This window comes from Daldinia caldariorum (assembly GCF_022478825.1).
Source record: "Daldinia caldariorum strain CBS 122874 unplaced genomic scaffold F4812scaffold_1, whole genome shotgun sequence".
Lineage (NCBI taxonomy): Eukaryota > Fungi > Ascomycota > Sordariomycetes > Xylariales > Hypoxylaceae > Daldinia > Daldinia caldariorum.
In genome coordinates this window covers 3,191,674-3,204,556 of record NW_025953037.1, presented here as the reverse complement: position 1 = coordinate 3,204,556, position 12,883 = coordinate 3,191,674, and the positions used below count along the sequence as shown (strand labels likewise).

At 48.0% G+C, this 12,883-nt stretch overlaps 6 protein-coding genes across 6 annotated transcripts; 1 reads left to right on the top strand and 5 right to left on the bottom strand.

The window, feature by feature from the left end:
- Window positions 1-34: 34 nt before the first annotated feature.
- Window positions 35-1,050, bottom strand: F4812DRAFT_454852 (uncharacterized protein; the record flags this gene model as incomplete). The annotated part of the gene is made up of 3 exons (XM_047936718.1): window positions 35-120; window positions 176-932; window positions 1,000-1,050. The coding sequence occupies 3 exons, from the start codon at window positions 1,048-1,050 to the stop codon at window positions 35-37; spliced, it is 894 nt and encodes a 297-aa protein (XP_047795348.1).
- Window positions 1,051-2,630: 1,580 nt separating this feature from the next.
- On the bottom strand, window positions 2,631-4,939 carry F4812DRAFT_411336 (general substrate transporter). The gene is made up of 7 exons (XM_047932609.1): window positions 4,680-4,939; window positions 4,619-4,623; window positions 4,180-4,547; window positions 3,832-4,132; window positions 3,333-3,756; window positions 3,127-3,260; window positions 2,631-3,077 (listed from the first exon to the last, which is right to left on the bottom strand). Exons 1-7 carry the CDS (start codon window positions 4,838-4,840, stop codon window positions 2,923-2,925), a joined length of 1,548 nt encoding a protein of 515 aa, XP_047795347.1. The 5' UTR covers window positions 4,841-4,939; the 3' UTR covers window positions 2,631-2,922.
- On the top strand, window positions 4,940-7,662 carry F4812DRAFT_411334 (alkaline phosphatase-like protein). Its single transcript, XM_047932608.1, has 2 exons — window positions 4,940-7,275; window positions 7,410-7,662. The coding sequence occupies exons 1-2, from the start codon at window positions 5,554-5,556 to the stop codon at window positions 7,506-7,508; spliced, it is 1,821 nt and encodes a 606-aa protein (XP_047795346.1). The 5' UTR covers window positions 4,940-5,553; the 3' UTR covers window positions 7,509-7,662.
- Window positions 7,663-7,675: 13 nt separating this feature from the next.
- F4812DRAFT_36469 (macro domain-like protein) lies at window positions 7,676-8,881 on the bottom strand. The gene has a single exon (XM_047931882.1). The coding sequence runs from the start codon at window positions 8,553-8,555 to the stop codon at window positions 7,746-7,748; it is 810 nt and encodes a 269-aa protein (XP_047795345.1). The 5' UTR covers window positions 8,556-8,881; the 3' UTR covers window positions 7,676-7,745.
- F4812DRAFT_36474 (carbohydrate-binding module family 50 protein) lies at window positions 8,881-10,418 on the bottom strand. Its single transcript, XM_047931883.1, has one exon. The coding sequence runs from the start codon at window positions 10,242-10,244 to the stop codon at window positions 9,207-9,209; it is 1,038 nt and encodes a 345-aa protein (XP_047795344.1). The 5' UTR covers window positions 10,245-10,418; the 3' UTR covers window positions 8,881-9,206.
- Window positions 10,419-11,940: 1,522 nt separating this feature from the next.
- Window positions 11,941-12,692, bottom strand: F4812DRAFT_454847 (uncharacterized protein; the record flags this gene model as incomplete). The annotated part of the gene is made up of 2 exons (XM_047936717.1): window positions 11,941-12,486; window positions 12,552-12,692. 2 exons carry the CDS (start codon window positions 12,690-12,692, stop codon window positions 11,941-11,943), a joined length of 687 nt encoding a protein of 228 aa, XP_047795343.1.
- Between the last annotated feature and the right edge of the window lie 191 nt (window positions 12,693-12,883).

Below are 12,883 nucleotides of genomic sequence, written 5' to 3'. Positions count from 1 at the left end.
TCACCCACGCAGTAAGGGCCACCTGCAACTGATATTAGTCCAATTCCTCATTGGTTTGGTAAATGTGGCGGCTCCTTGTGGGATCTTTCCGCATAGCCTGGCCTGAGCCAGTAAAGCCAACTGCAAAGGGGGTTAGTTGCTAGTCTAATAACGCGAATACAATTGGATGGCTGACCTCGGCCGTTCACACCCTCAGGTGTACGGAACATACTGTCCTTCTTGGCCTTGTGGGATTTAGCGAATTTCGACTTGGTGTTGAACTCTTGCCACTTGCTCTTGCCAGCCTCGAGTTCTTTCGTTGCCTTGATCTTCTTAGCCTTGGGCTTTACGTCACCGGCATTCTTTAACGCCTCTTCGCGATTTTTCTGTGCGAGCTCGGGATTTATGCTGGCGGCGGCAGAAATAACTCCGGGGTTAGATGATGAGGTTGAAGGTGCTGCGGGTTGGGATGGGGCCGGAAACGGGCTGGCGCTGTTGACGGGGGTGCCATCAGCCTTCCTCTTCTGCGCGATAGGGCGGATATCCTTCGCGCGTAATTGCTCGGTGGTATCGTAACTCTTGAACTTGACAACGTAGATCGGGGCGGTAGAGGAACCGGTGATGGATGTGATGCGCGCGGGGTAAAATGATTTATCACCAGATACCCATTTAGCCATGACAGTGTCATTGACCTTGTAGTTCACCGGAACCGTGTCGCCTTCCTTATCTTCGGCAGGGACATTCTTCTTGAATGCGGGATGATTCTCTCGCGACCATTTCTCCTGGGTTGGTGGTGGTGGGGATGGATCTTTCGGCTGCGGAGGTGCCTTGGTCGGCTTTAGTTCAGCAAGGGTTTCGTACAATAGCGCAAGCGCATCATCTAACTCAGACTTGAGAGCAAGAAGCTCTGCGTTACTAGAATCGTCTTTAAGGCCGGCGTTAACGACATCGAGCTGTAGGTATCTTGGTCAGTAATCTCTGCGCGTGGAATAAGCGATGGTTCACCTGAGTCCAACTCACCTGCTCTTGGTATTGCTTGATGTCTTCCTCGAGGCTTGCGATATCGCCCATTATAACAGTATGGTCTTGAAAAGTCTAAAAGCGAAAGGCAATAAGAAGGGTATTGGAATTCCGCGAAAGTATGGGCCTGTAAGCCTCGAATATTAGATAAAGAGGGATAAGAAATAACGGCGACCTTGCTTGGGTAGAGTTTAAAATATGGTGATTGATTTCTTGAGTTTGGATTATGAAATGGTCTGGACTCAAACAACCTTTAGTGGAGAAAGACGTTCGATGGCGATTAGGTTAGGTTAGGTTAGGTAATCACAGTGGGGGCAAACATACCTAGGTACCTAAGTACCTACCAAGATTACGTAATACTAGGTACACAAAAGCCTACAACAATGCCAGGAGTTAATGCTAATCTTCATTCATAAGTTGGTCGAAAGTTAAGATTTAAACTTAGTGAACCCCTAGGATCCTTATCTCGGTATCCTAACTGATCTAATTACCTTGTGTATAGGATAATTACCTTGTGTATAGGAACATGCTCACATTGCAGAACGCCTTGTATGCTGCCACAAAGGCCATCCATAGTGAAGAGCCGTGGCTTCCAGCATTCCCCATTGACCCAGGGTAGGTTATATACATGTGTCAATAACAAGATCGTTTATCTTGATTAATTTCTCTGACAGCTTTGTTAAATCTTATCTTGGCAGTCGTTCAGACTTTTGGACTAGACAAGGCCACAATCACAGTGGAGGAAAGCGTTACGGCAATAAACGGGGCTTATTGTTATAAATCGTCTCAATTCCCAATTGTGATAGAGACACGTCCGTGTTAAAGATACATTCTATCATGTATTAAGCAGTATATCAAGTGTTCTTGGTCATATATGATATTGAGATTTAATAAGAACATCTAAGTTACTAAAGTTAGGATAATCATTTCGACTCTCAGCTCATTAGTGATCATGTAAGGTTGGTAAGAACCTCTCCGCAGCTCAACAGATTTATAATTTTTTATGAATGATTGTTACTTCGAAAACCAGGGTCATATTAAAGGTGCTAAATGTCCGGAGAATTGTCATAATATGATTAAAGCTCTGAATGAAGGTTGTTTAGTTCATGTACCTAGGTACCTCCTAAATTTAGCCTAGACTGCACTAATGCAAAAGGGTTTACCGTGCAGTAGCGCTAAAGCTTATGCTGCATAAGGCTGATATAGGCGCTACTAACCTTGCATGAAGTACTTTGTACAAGTAACTAAGGAAGTAAGTTGAAAGGACTCTTCTTTTAGAACAACATCAGGCAATTCATCGTAAATATTTAGTTGCTTCAGTAGTATGGGCCTCTAAACATGCTAAGCATGTCAGGTATCACTAACACCGTCATTACTCTGCCTACCTGGCTAATAGAATGAAACCACAGCGATATGTAATGTGTCATATGTTATAGCATTCGGTGTTCAGCATTGCTTTAGGAACCCGTTCCGGCACTTTGGCCGTTCTTAGGTTCGGTGGATGCTTATATTCAGTTTCGTCAATATGACTTTTGATAACTTCACGGCGAATACATACCTATGGTAATATTACTCTTGCCTAGTTTCTGAATTTCCCCTACGGAACATATCGGCATTTCGAGAAGTACGCTGGCGTGTCTCCCTTGTAGCCATTGCTAGTGGTATAAATGCCAAGAATACCCCCTAAATACCTTCTAGCCAAGAAATATACCTATATGTCTTATTAATACAATGGATAAATCACAGACCTTGGAGTCAAACAATATTCGGTAAGTAATAAACCGAAATACCACTTTAACGACTAGCTTTGAATACCATCTGCTTGGATTCTTGGCAGAACCTGGGATTTAATACAGTTAGGTCCGCTTTACGAGGGACCTCTCCTATAACATCTCGAAGGAGGGTGCTAGCCCTCATGATCTTCTACCTACCTCGATACACATCTTTGCTCTTATCTACCCTCTTATCTAGTGAACTATTCACTTGGAATCGTTGCTGTGCAATAGCCTCAAGTGATAACCCCCTAGTCTCTTCAAGGAACGCGAAAGCAAGAACTGCGATAACTACGTCAAAAATTCCTACGAAACAGTCAGCATCTAGTATGCATCGCGGAATTTATTGAGTTACCCCATAGTAAGAAAGTCCCCCAGCCTAGAGACGAAATCATGTACGGAGTTGTCAATGAGAAGACGAAGTTGAATAGCCACTGTGACGCAACACCGACGGCAACGCCAGGCTCTCGAATCCTTGCGGGGAAAATCCTTTGTGATATCAGCCAAACTCTAATCGCTTTGAATAAGGGGCTACTAAAGGCCAAGCAGGTATGCGCTTACTCGGATACATATGGCCAAGGCATTGGGCCCCAGCTGAAGTTATACGCGATAACAAATAAGTAAATGAGAGCGACGGTAGCAATACCGGATGGGGCGGCCGCATTTCCCCCTTCTTTCGGAGCTGGGAAGGACTCTACCACGGCGGCCGTAGTGATTTGACAAGCGGCCATAAAAGCAGCACCGCCAATTAAGACCTGGCGCCGCGAAAGGCGCTCCGAAAAGAACATAACGAAGATTCCGCAGGCTACCACTTTCACCGCGCCGAATATAGCAGTTAATAGGAGACTTTGCTCTTCGTTAACTACGATAAGATTGAAATATTGGGGCCCGAAGTAAGCAAAGGCCGTTGCCCCAGTAGCTTGCTGCGCTGTAAATATAGCAAAAGCGGCAAATACTCGTTTGAAGCTTTCTTTTTCTAGGAGTTCTGCGTTACGAGCAGGTATGTGAGAATTTGCTGGACTACTCAACGTGGGCCGGAGCACAGAGTAGAATTACTTACCTCGTATTTGGAAACCCTCAGTGGCAGCAGTTTCTGCTATGACGCCAGAGCGTATCTCTTCCATCTCGTCGGTGGTCGCTTGAGAATTATCAGCCCGGATCCACTGGAGACTTTTCCAAGCCTCTTCATGTCTGCCCTTCTTCATAAGCCATCGTGCACTTTCGGGAACTGTCAGCATCCCCAAGCCGAGGAGAGCAGCGGGCACAAGCTGAAGCCCAACTGGAATTTGCCATTGGGAGGAACTGGTTGATGAGATGCCCCTGGCTACACCGTAATCTACCCAGTATGATACGAATATCCCCTATAGATATTAGATTGGTGTGCCTCGCAACGTGTGTCGATACTTACAAAAGTGTAGAACCATTGGAAGAACGACCCAACCTGGCCGCGCATCTCTTTTGGCATCATTTCGCTATTGAACATTGGCACCACTACTGTCGCTGCGCCAAGTCCAATGCCGGCGACCACTCTTGCAACGTAGAATGCGGCGAGCGAGTGAGTATTGATAGTTTGGACAGTAGCACCAATGCAGAATATAAACGAAGATATCATCAGTGATTTCCTCCGTCCAAGTCTGTCAGTCAGAGGCCAAGCAAGGAAGCAAGCGAGGAAGCCGCCTAGTTGTTGAAGTCCCACTGAAAGCGAGTTCGTGTGCGTCTTGTCAGCGCTTCCGTACCGGTAGTCGGACTGAAAAGAAGCCATAGTCAAGACACCGCCTAGAGTAATTTAAAAGGTTAACATTTTTTTATCGCCTCACTAGTTTTTCTAACAGCATAGTATTGCTTACCAACACTATAATTGATGTTAGTCTATCTACGACGAAATTTATATTAGCTTACTGCACTTACATTCCACTATCATATCCAAACAGAAATCCACCCATGCAAACTACGGAACCCAGCCAATAGGCCCTGATCTTGCCTAACGTGGTACCTGCCATATTCGTCCTGGTAGGTAGTACCAGCTCGTCTTCGCTAGGTCTTTGAAGCAAGGGCTGTATTTCGTCCATGACATTCTGGGGGTTTCCTAACCTTATAACTCCAATTCCCTTCGAAAATAAGGCCAGGCTGCCTCGGTTAGTAAAGCTGGATTGTCACTGCTCATTATAGCTACGAGAAATTCGAACATCGACAAGTTACGGCGATGACGTGATTAGTAGGTTGGAGCGTCAGTTGCGATCGACCAGCCAAGTGTTACTATACAGGGGTTCTTGCATCCATTCAGAGACTTGGGCGACCGACAGCCGAGCTTCCAAGAAGTCCCTTGTCTTGATATTTGCGGGGGAGCCATAGGGGTCCTTGGACTAGAATCTAGGACCGCGTCTATTTCCGTCCCTAAGCGGAATTCTATAGGCGACAGCCAATAAGAATTGATATAGGCCCAGCGACCGAGCATCTCGGAGACCAGTATTCCCTGTCAGCTCATTATCATCAGCTATGTGAGAAAGTATGGGTTTTGCATGTAACCCCCTTTCACGTTTAGACGTTGATAGTGAACTGCGACATCGCTGTGAGAAGCGACGCCATCGGAAAAAAGGACAGACGCCTTTATGACTTCGTAGGATGGTTTATATAGCTACTAATATACCTCGACTTTGTTTTGGAATTTCTTTTCTTTTCTGTTGTGAGGTTCCAGAGAAATAAGGGGCCATGAAAGGCTATCTAAGGTATTCAGTACTTAGAGCGTAACATTATAGAAATATCTATACACAACTCAATTATTATGGCTCCAGGAAAAAGGCCCAACTTTCTTATCGCTTTGGCCGATGATCTGGGCTTTTCAGATGTTGGGTCATTCGGCGGCGAAATAAACACGCCCAACATCGATAATATCGCTAAGAATGGGATCCGATTTACGGATTTCCACGCGGCGGCAGCGTGCTCGCCATCCCGAGCCATGATAATGACCGGCACGGATCACCACATCGCCGGGCTCGGAAATCTAGTCGAATGGACTAATATATCCGGCCAGAACGACCCTAATGGAACAATGTCGACGGCAGTCCAGCGTGGCATGCCCGGGTACGAGGGATACCTCAACGAACGGGTGGTTGCGCTACCTGAGCTACTCCGTGACGCGGGTTACCTGACTCTCATGTCAGGGAAATGGCATCTAGGCTTAACGCCGGAACGAAGCCCGAAAGCTCGAGGTTTTGAGAGGAGCTTTGCACATCTACCGGCGTGTAGTAATCATTATGGATACGAGCCCCAGTTAGAGAGCATGGATCAAATACCAGAGTTCATGACAATGAGCTTCATCGCCCTCCACAGCGAAGACGGCGAGTATGTTAAGAAACTACCTGAGGGGTGGTATTCTTCAAATGGATACGGCGACAAGATGATACAATACTTAAAAGATTGGAAGAAAAACAAGGATGAGCGACCGTTCTTCGCCTATCTCCCATTCACTGCCCCTCACTGGCCTCTCCAGGCTCCTCAGGAATACATCAAGAAGTACCGCGGGGTGTATGACGACGGCCCCGATGCTCTCCGTCTGAAGCGTCTCCAACGCCTCAAAGATCTCGGTATGGTCCCTCAAGACGTCGAGCCGCACCCAGTTGTAGCCGATGAAGTTAAACAGTGGAAAGACATGAGCGACGAAGAGCGAGCGAACTCGTGCCGCGCAATGGAGTCTTTCGCCGGTATGGTAGAGTGTATCGACGCCAACGTCGGGAAGGTTGTTGATTATCTTGAGGAAATCGGCGAGCTGAATAACACTTTCGTGTGCTTCCTCTCCGACAATGGTGCCGAGGGCGCCGCCTACGAAGCTTACCCCATAGTCCAAAGCACCATGCTTCAGCACCTGAAGAAATACTACAACAACCACATCGACAACCTCGGAAACAGCGATTCATTTATATGGTACGGGCCGAGATGGGCACAGGCTGCCACGGCACCAAGTAGACTATACAAGGCATACACAACCGAAGGCGGCGTCCGGGTTCCGTATATGATGAAGCCCCCAGCGAGTTTCAATGGGCAATTCGAACCGGGAAGCATAACGCACCAGTTCGCGACCGTAATGGATCTTGCCCCAACGATCCTCGAGATGGCTGGCGTCAAGCACCCGGCGCCGACCTACCAAGGCCGAGAAGTCGTCTCCATGCGAGGCAAGTCGATGGTCCCGTACCTGGAAAAGAAGGCGGAAAGCATCCATGAGAAAGAATTTATCAATGGATGGGAGACGTGCGGACGAGCGGCATGCCGCAAGGGCGACTGGAAGATCGTCTTCATTCCCAAGCCCAAGGGCCCCGAGCGATGGCAACTCTACAACCTCGCGAAGGACCCCGGCGAAGTGCACGATCTAGCGGAGCAAGAGCCCGAGAGGCTTAAGGAGTTAGTGAAGCTTTGGGATCAGTATGTGTTGGAGACGGGCGTAATACCGCTCTCCCCGGACCTGGGAAATTGGATGGCCGCTATGGAGGAGCAGATGCCCGAGAACGCGGTAAGTCACATTGAACAACACCAAGCCTCCCCGCCCCTAATCTCTGGGGGATGTTACGTTCAAACCCGTATTCAAAACCCCAAGTCGAAAGCATCCTATAAAGTTAAGTAAAGTATTAACCTCTGGCGTCGCAGTGGATCGAGTACGAATACTGGAAAGAGGGTGCCAGAGATGACCCTGCAAAATTCACGAAACAAATTCCCAGGTTCCAAGGGCAGGTTAAAGCTATCTGAGCGGGAGTTATAAACTGCGCTGGCGGTTATCGAAATAACTTGAACGAGTCTATGACAAGGTCAACCATCAAGCAGCAAAGTTTCAACAAACCACGAATATTATGTAGAGCAATAGATACCTACCAAACCTAACTTAGCAATTATACTTCTTCCAGCGAGGTCTTCGATAATAAGTGAATTCTTTATATTTGCCGGATATATTTTACTTGATATGTAAAAGCTGCATAACGACTTAACCTAGCGTTGAAAGTACCTTGCCAATTCACTCGGGCTCTGCGTCTTCATCAACTCTATATCGATCTTACCCGTCTCCTTCCAACTCATAGCCGACCACGTCTCGGGATGCTGCTTGGCATCGATAAAATGTTTAATAGCCAGGACCGCCTGCTTCGCCCACTTGTCGTCGGAAATCTTCCCGGTCCCCGTGCCCAACGGCGTCATCAGGATAGATCCTATCTTCGTCGAACCAGAGCCACTACTAGCTCCTTCTCCCCCTTCTTCTTCTTCTTCTTCTGCTTCCGCTTCGACTCCCCTGTTATGCCGCTCGATCGCATTCAGCAGGCTCCACACGCACTCGTACACGACGTCCCGGTCCCAATCGCACGGCGCGGGCACGCGCATGGTCGGGCACAGCGCGAGGAATCTGCAGCCCCAGCCGCGGCCGTCGTGGTACCGCAAGGTCCCGCGGAACGGCTCGGGGATGCGGACGAGGCAGCACGAGCCGGGGGGCAGGTAACCGCCGTGCAGGCGGTACAGCTCGCGCTGGGCGACGCGCGTGAGGGCGTCATAGTCCCCCCGCGGGCTGAAGGCGCGCGAGATGGCGTCGTCGAACCCGCCGTCCAGGATCCCGTACGAGTTCGCGGGCGACACCACCAGGTCGAAGGTCACCGAGGGCGCCAGGTCCGCGAGGTACGTGTTGTGGATGGTGAAGTTGAGTAAGGGCGGCTCGAGGCCCTGCTCTGCCGCCGCGCGTACGAATGCGTCCGAGGCCGATTCATGCATGCAGAGGAGGTGGATGTACGGGATGGGCTGCGTTACCGAAGGCATATTGGAATTACCTGGTTGGTGAGAAATGAGATGTTGGTTGCGGGGTTTGCCGTAAGAGTTGCTTAAAGCAGATAGAACTTATTTACAACCCCTTTGGTAATAAGAGGCTTGTTATTATAAGTGCTTACTCGGTTGATCATCTTCGGGTATGGTCACCTATTGGTTTGGTTTATTTGTTGACTTTGCCTTTTATTGGACCTGTGATGTATGTACCTAACCTATGTTAGTCTTGGCGGAACTTCATTCAAGAATAACTCCCTCTTAAATCATAGCGGGTTATCAAGACTAACTACTACTACTTAACTACCTAAGTATTCAACTACAAGATGTGGATTTTTAAATATTTTATTTGCCAACTAGTGTATAACTGTGATCACTGATATAAGATGGATTCTCAAAAAGGGGGTGGCTGTTCGGGGGCACCCAGTAAAAGCCCCTACAGCTGAAGAGGGGTTCCCAATGAAATCATGCACAACATACAAAAACACCACTTATAATCGGCCAATAATGATGTTCATGGTAGTAAAAATTCGCTAACTGACTGAGGAGTTTCATTCTCATAAAGAACAACATACTAAAATTCCTTAATTATAATCCCCCAAAGTTTAGGCTAGAGGTACCTAATTTGATGTCATCCCATAGTCCAGTCTTTTAAACCAGGCGCAAATGTCCATCCGAATTTCCAATGCGCTCGTCCAAATTGATGCGGCTGCGATGCCACTCGCCTCTGGTATTACGCAGCTCCGCCTCTAGTACCCGTCCGCCGTCGACTAGACGAATGTCTCGAGCAGAAGAGCTGAAGTTTCCGGTCGATCCACCAGGCACTTGGAGGATTTGTCCCGGGTAGATCATGTCTGGGTTGGCAAGGTTATTTCTCCTGGCGATCTCATCAAAGCTGCAGTTGTGCCGCCGGGCGATATCTCTCAGGGTGTCCCCCTGCTGAACTGTGACGGTGCTGGCACCCGATCCTCCGCTTACCCACCTGAAGTGACCATCCTCGTTACTGAGGATTTCGTTCAGATTCAGGGTGCTCACGTGGCTCCCGCCTTCGCGGCGCTCGCAGGTCGCGCGAAGATCGTAATCTCCTTCGAGGTGGATATCGCGCGACGAGGAGGAAAAGTTGCCGGCGTAGCTTCCGATGGACCTGTCACGACTTGGGGAGTGGCGCCCACTGTGATGGTGAGAATCGGAATAGCCAGGCGGCGGTGAGGAATACTGTTGGTGTAGCTTTTCTTCCTCTTTCTTTTCCTTGCGATCGTGAACGAAATCCTGCAGCTTGTGGCCTACAATAGCACCTCCGATAGCTCCGATGACTCCATGGCCCATTTTGTGTCCACCGTAAGCTCCAGCGGCGGCACCAGCAAGGCCTCCCATCAGACCACGCTCACCATCTTCTCCCGGGCCAGCATTTGGGGGGCCAGACTGATAAGGTCCTCCACCCTGTCGTTCACCGTACCCTTGCTGTCCGTAACCTTGTTGACCATAACTTGGTTGCCCATATCCTTGCTGTCCATAGCCCTGCTGTTCGTGTCCTTGTTGTCCGTATGGTGGGTGCCCGTATCCTTGTTGTCCCTCTGGACTGCCAGAGTAAGGGGGATATTGAGAGTTGGGTTGACCACCATAGTAAGAGGAGGCTTCACCCTGGGGCCGGTCACCACCGTAACCTTGGTTGCCGTAACGAGGATCCATGTTGGTATGCCGAGTATGAGTTGATAAATAAACCTTAGGTACCTAGTTACTGTAACTACCTGGTAGGTAGCTTTGTTTCTTCAGAGGAAATGGAAATGTGATGATAGAAATGTAAGTTTTACAAACCGGATTGGTTGGCTGTTCGTTTATAGGGTGTAAAGAGTTGAAGGAATAATAGGAGAGACGGCAAGAAAGACGACAGGAGGGATACGGGATAGATATATGTACCTACCTACCTGTTACTAATAAGGATACACCTATTACTCGTATGTACCTCTACGTTCTAGGTGATTCGGCTATGCCACGTTGTGTGACGTGGGCATACAACACAGCCTCTGACCAGAGAGAATTAAGATATGTACCTCCTAATTCTACAATTCACCGCACCTGCGCACGTGTCGGTACTAACCGGTACTAACGGCATATTTTCGAACCAGTGGTGCCCAGTGGTGCCAGTGGTGGATATTAAAACGGATAGTCGGCACAAAGCTGCAACGGCTAGTAGTCCGGATAGTCCAGTGAATACCTAACCTAACGTAGTCGGTCTTGTGGCTGTGCGGTCTTGGCATTCCCGAACGACTGGACTAGATGAAATCGTGGCTGAGGAATGCTCCAGATGTTGCACTAGAGCCGGACTTGTTGCGCTACAGAAGTGGCAGAGGTGGGCAATGAATTCTATGATGATACAGGTGTCTCCTTTTTTTTTCTTCCCTTCCCAACGGTGAAGCCGTAGCGTTGAGCTGATCAACTTCGATAATCGGAATAGACGGGTCACAAGGTAGGCTATTGCATCAGGAAGTTACACCCAATTGTAATAAAATGTTTGAAAAAAAAAATTTGTTTGTTATAGATACCTACGTCTATAGCATATTAACTTGCTAAAAGGTACCTCTACCTAAACTAAGTCCTACTTGTACAATACGTACCTAACCTAAGGTTAAACTATTGCATAGCCCTGCATAAGCTTCTCAATTTAATTCTATAGTCAGGGGCAGTTTTATATAATAAGGGTTCATTGGGGACTTTATTGGATGGTTCGCTCAAAGCTCTGTCACACCGCTGTGTATGAGAAAACAAAACATGTGGTTATGCAAATGGATATTAACCCTGGAGAGGTAACTAAAGTCCATCAAAGTACCTCGATTAATGCAACTTATAATCTGGCCAGTAGAGCCCGACAATTTCATCATCAACGTCATTTGAACTGAACTAAACTGAATTATACGGCGCATAGTGCGCTGAGGTAAAAAGAACTCCTCGAGAGCAATTATTATAACTCGCCCACCACACGACTAATACTCGTGGGCTAGAGGATGGGAATAGCTCATCTCCATAGGTTAGGTAAGGTAAGGTACCTTTTCCGAGAGGTGCTTTGTTTTCACGGAAACTCTGCTGCAGTCATACAGTCCTTACTATCATACGACCGACCATTGGCAGTTTTCCCGACTTAGCGTTTCACTGCAGACAGTTCTTGCATAAAGCATCATATCCCCAAAAACAGGCGTGCTATATAGGAGGTACCTAACCTACCTAGGTATGTTATAATAACTACGGTGCCTATCACTATTGAGTTGAATACAAGGTGCCTAAAGCCTTTTTCTGACTGCCAGGTAGTTGAAATTTATAATCAAATTAACTAAGTAAAAGGTAACATTACTAGCAGCTTGCCACAAGTCCGGCTCTTAAATCTCATATTCTAGTGTTGCATTCCTTCCGTGACCTCAGAGGGAATATAAAGGGACCAAGCATTGAGCATATTCTGGCCGCCAATTATAAAAGGCGGGTCGAAACTCGCCTCATAGGCCAAAAGCACCCATTCCCTCCAGTTGCCATTGAAGCAAACTATAAGAGCATCGTCACCGGATGCCGCGTACTTGTCCGGGTACATGAGCCTGGCTATCTCCATCGCATACACGGCTATGGGGACACGCCGTACCTCTTCCGGCGTGCGTTGGGTCGCCAATTCCGCGGTGAAGTCGGACTTCCCGGCGTTCTCGCGTATCCACCCTTCGTACAGCGCGACTCGCTCTCGAACTCGCTCGTGGAAGTCCATGATGTCGCGGAACACGGCTATCGTCCAGAACTCCGACGGCAGGCAGAACTTCCGGAAGTCGCAGGTCCATTTCTCGTCGAGGTAGATCGTGGGATTGAAGGGGTCCGTGGGGAATTCTACTATAATATCTAGAGCCTCCTTGAGACTTGGAACCGTGCACGCGTATCGAACTACAGCCGCTTCGAAGATCTCGATGCCTAGTTCCCTCACGGCGATGCGGTGGAGTATGTTTTTTTTCTGTCTCCCTCAAATACGGAAAGCAATGACGGTGATAGTGCCGTGAACTTTATGAGACTCTCCCAGCTGAAATGGCACAGGGTCCGTTGAACCACCTCGACAGGGAAATTCTGGAAAGAGCTTGCAGTCAAGCTTTGATTCGACATCGTATACTCCATGGTGCAAACTGATTCTCTTAGGTTTAGTATCTTGGTAACAGATCTACCTATTTATTATATTAGAGCAGGGCTGTTAAACTTTAAGTACCTGAGTTCTGATCCAAATACGGATCTTAAGGTTAAGAAGAAAAAAAAGGGGGGCACATATAATGTACGACATAGTTTTACACAATCCCATTATAATCCCATTG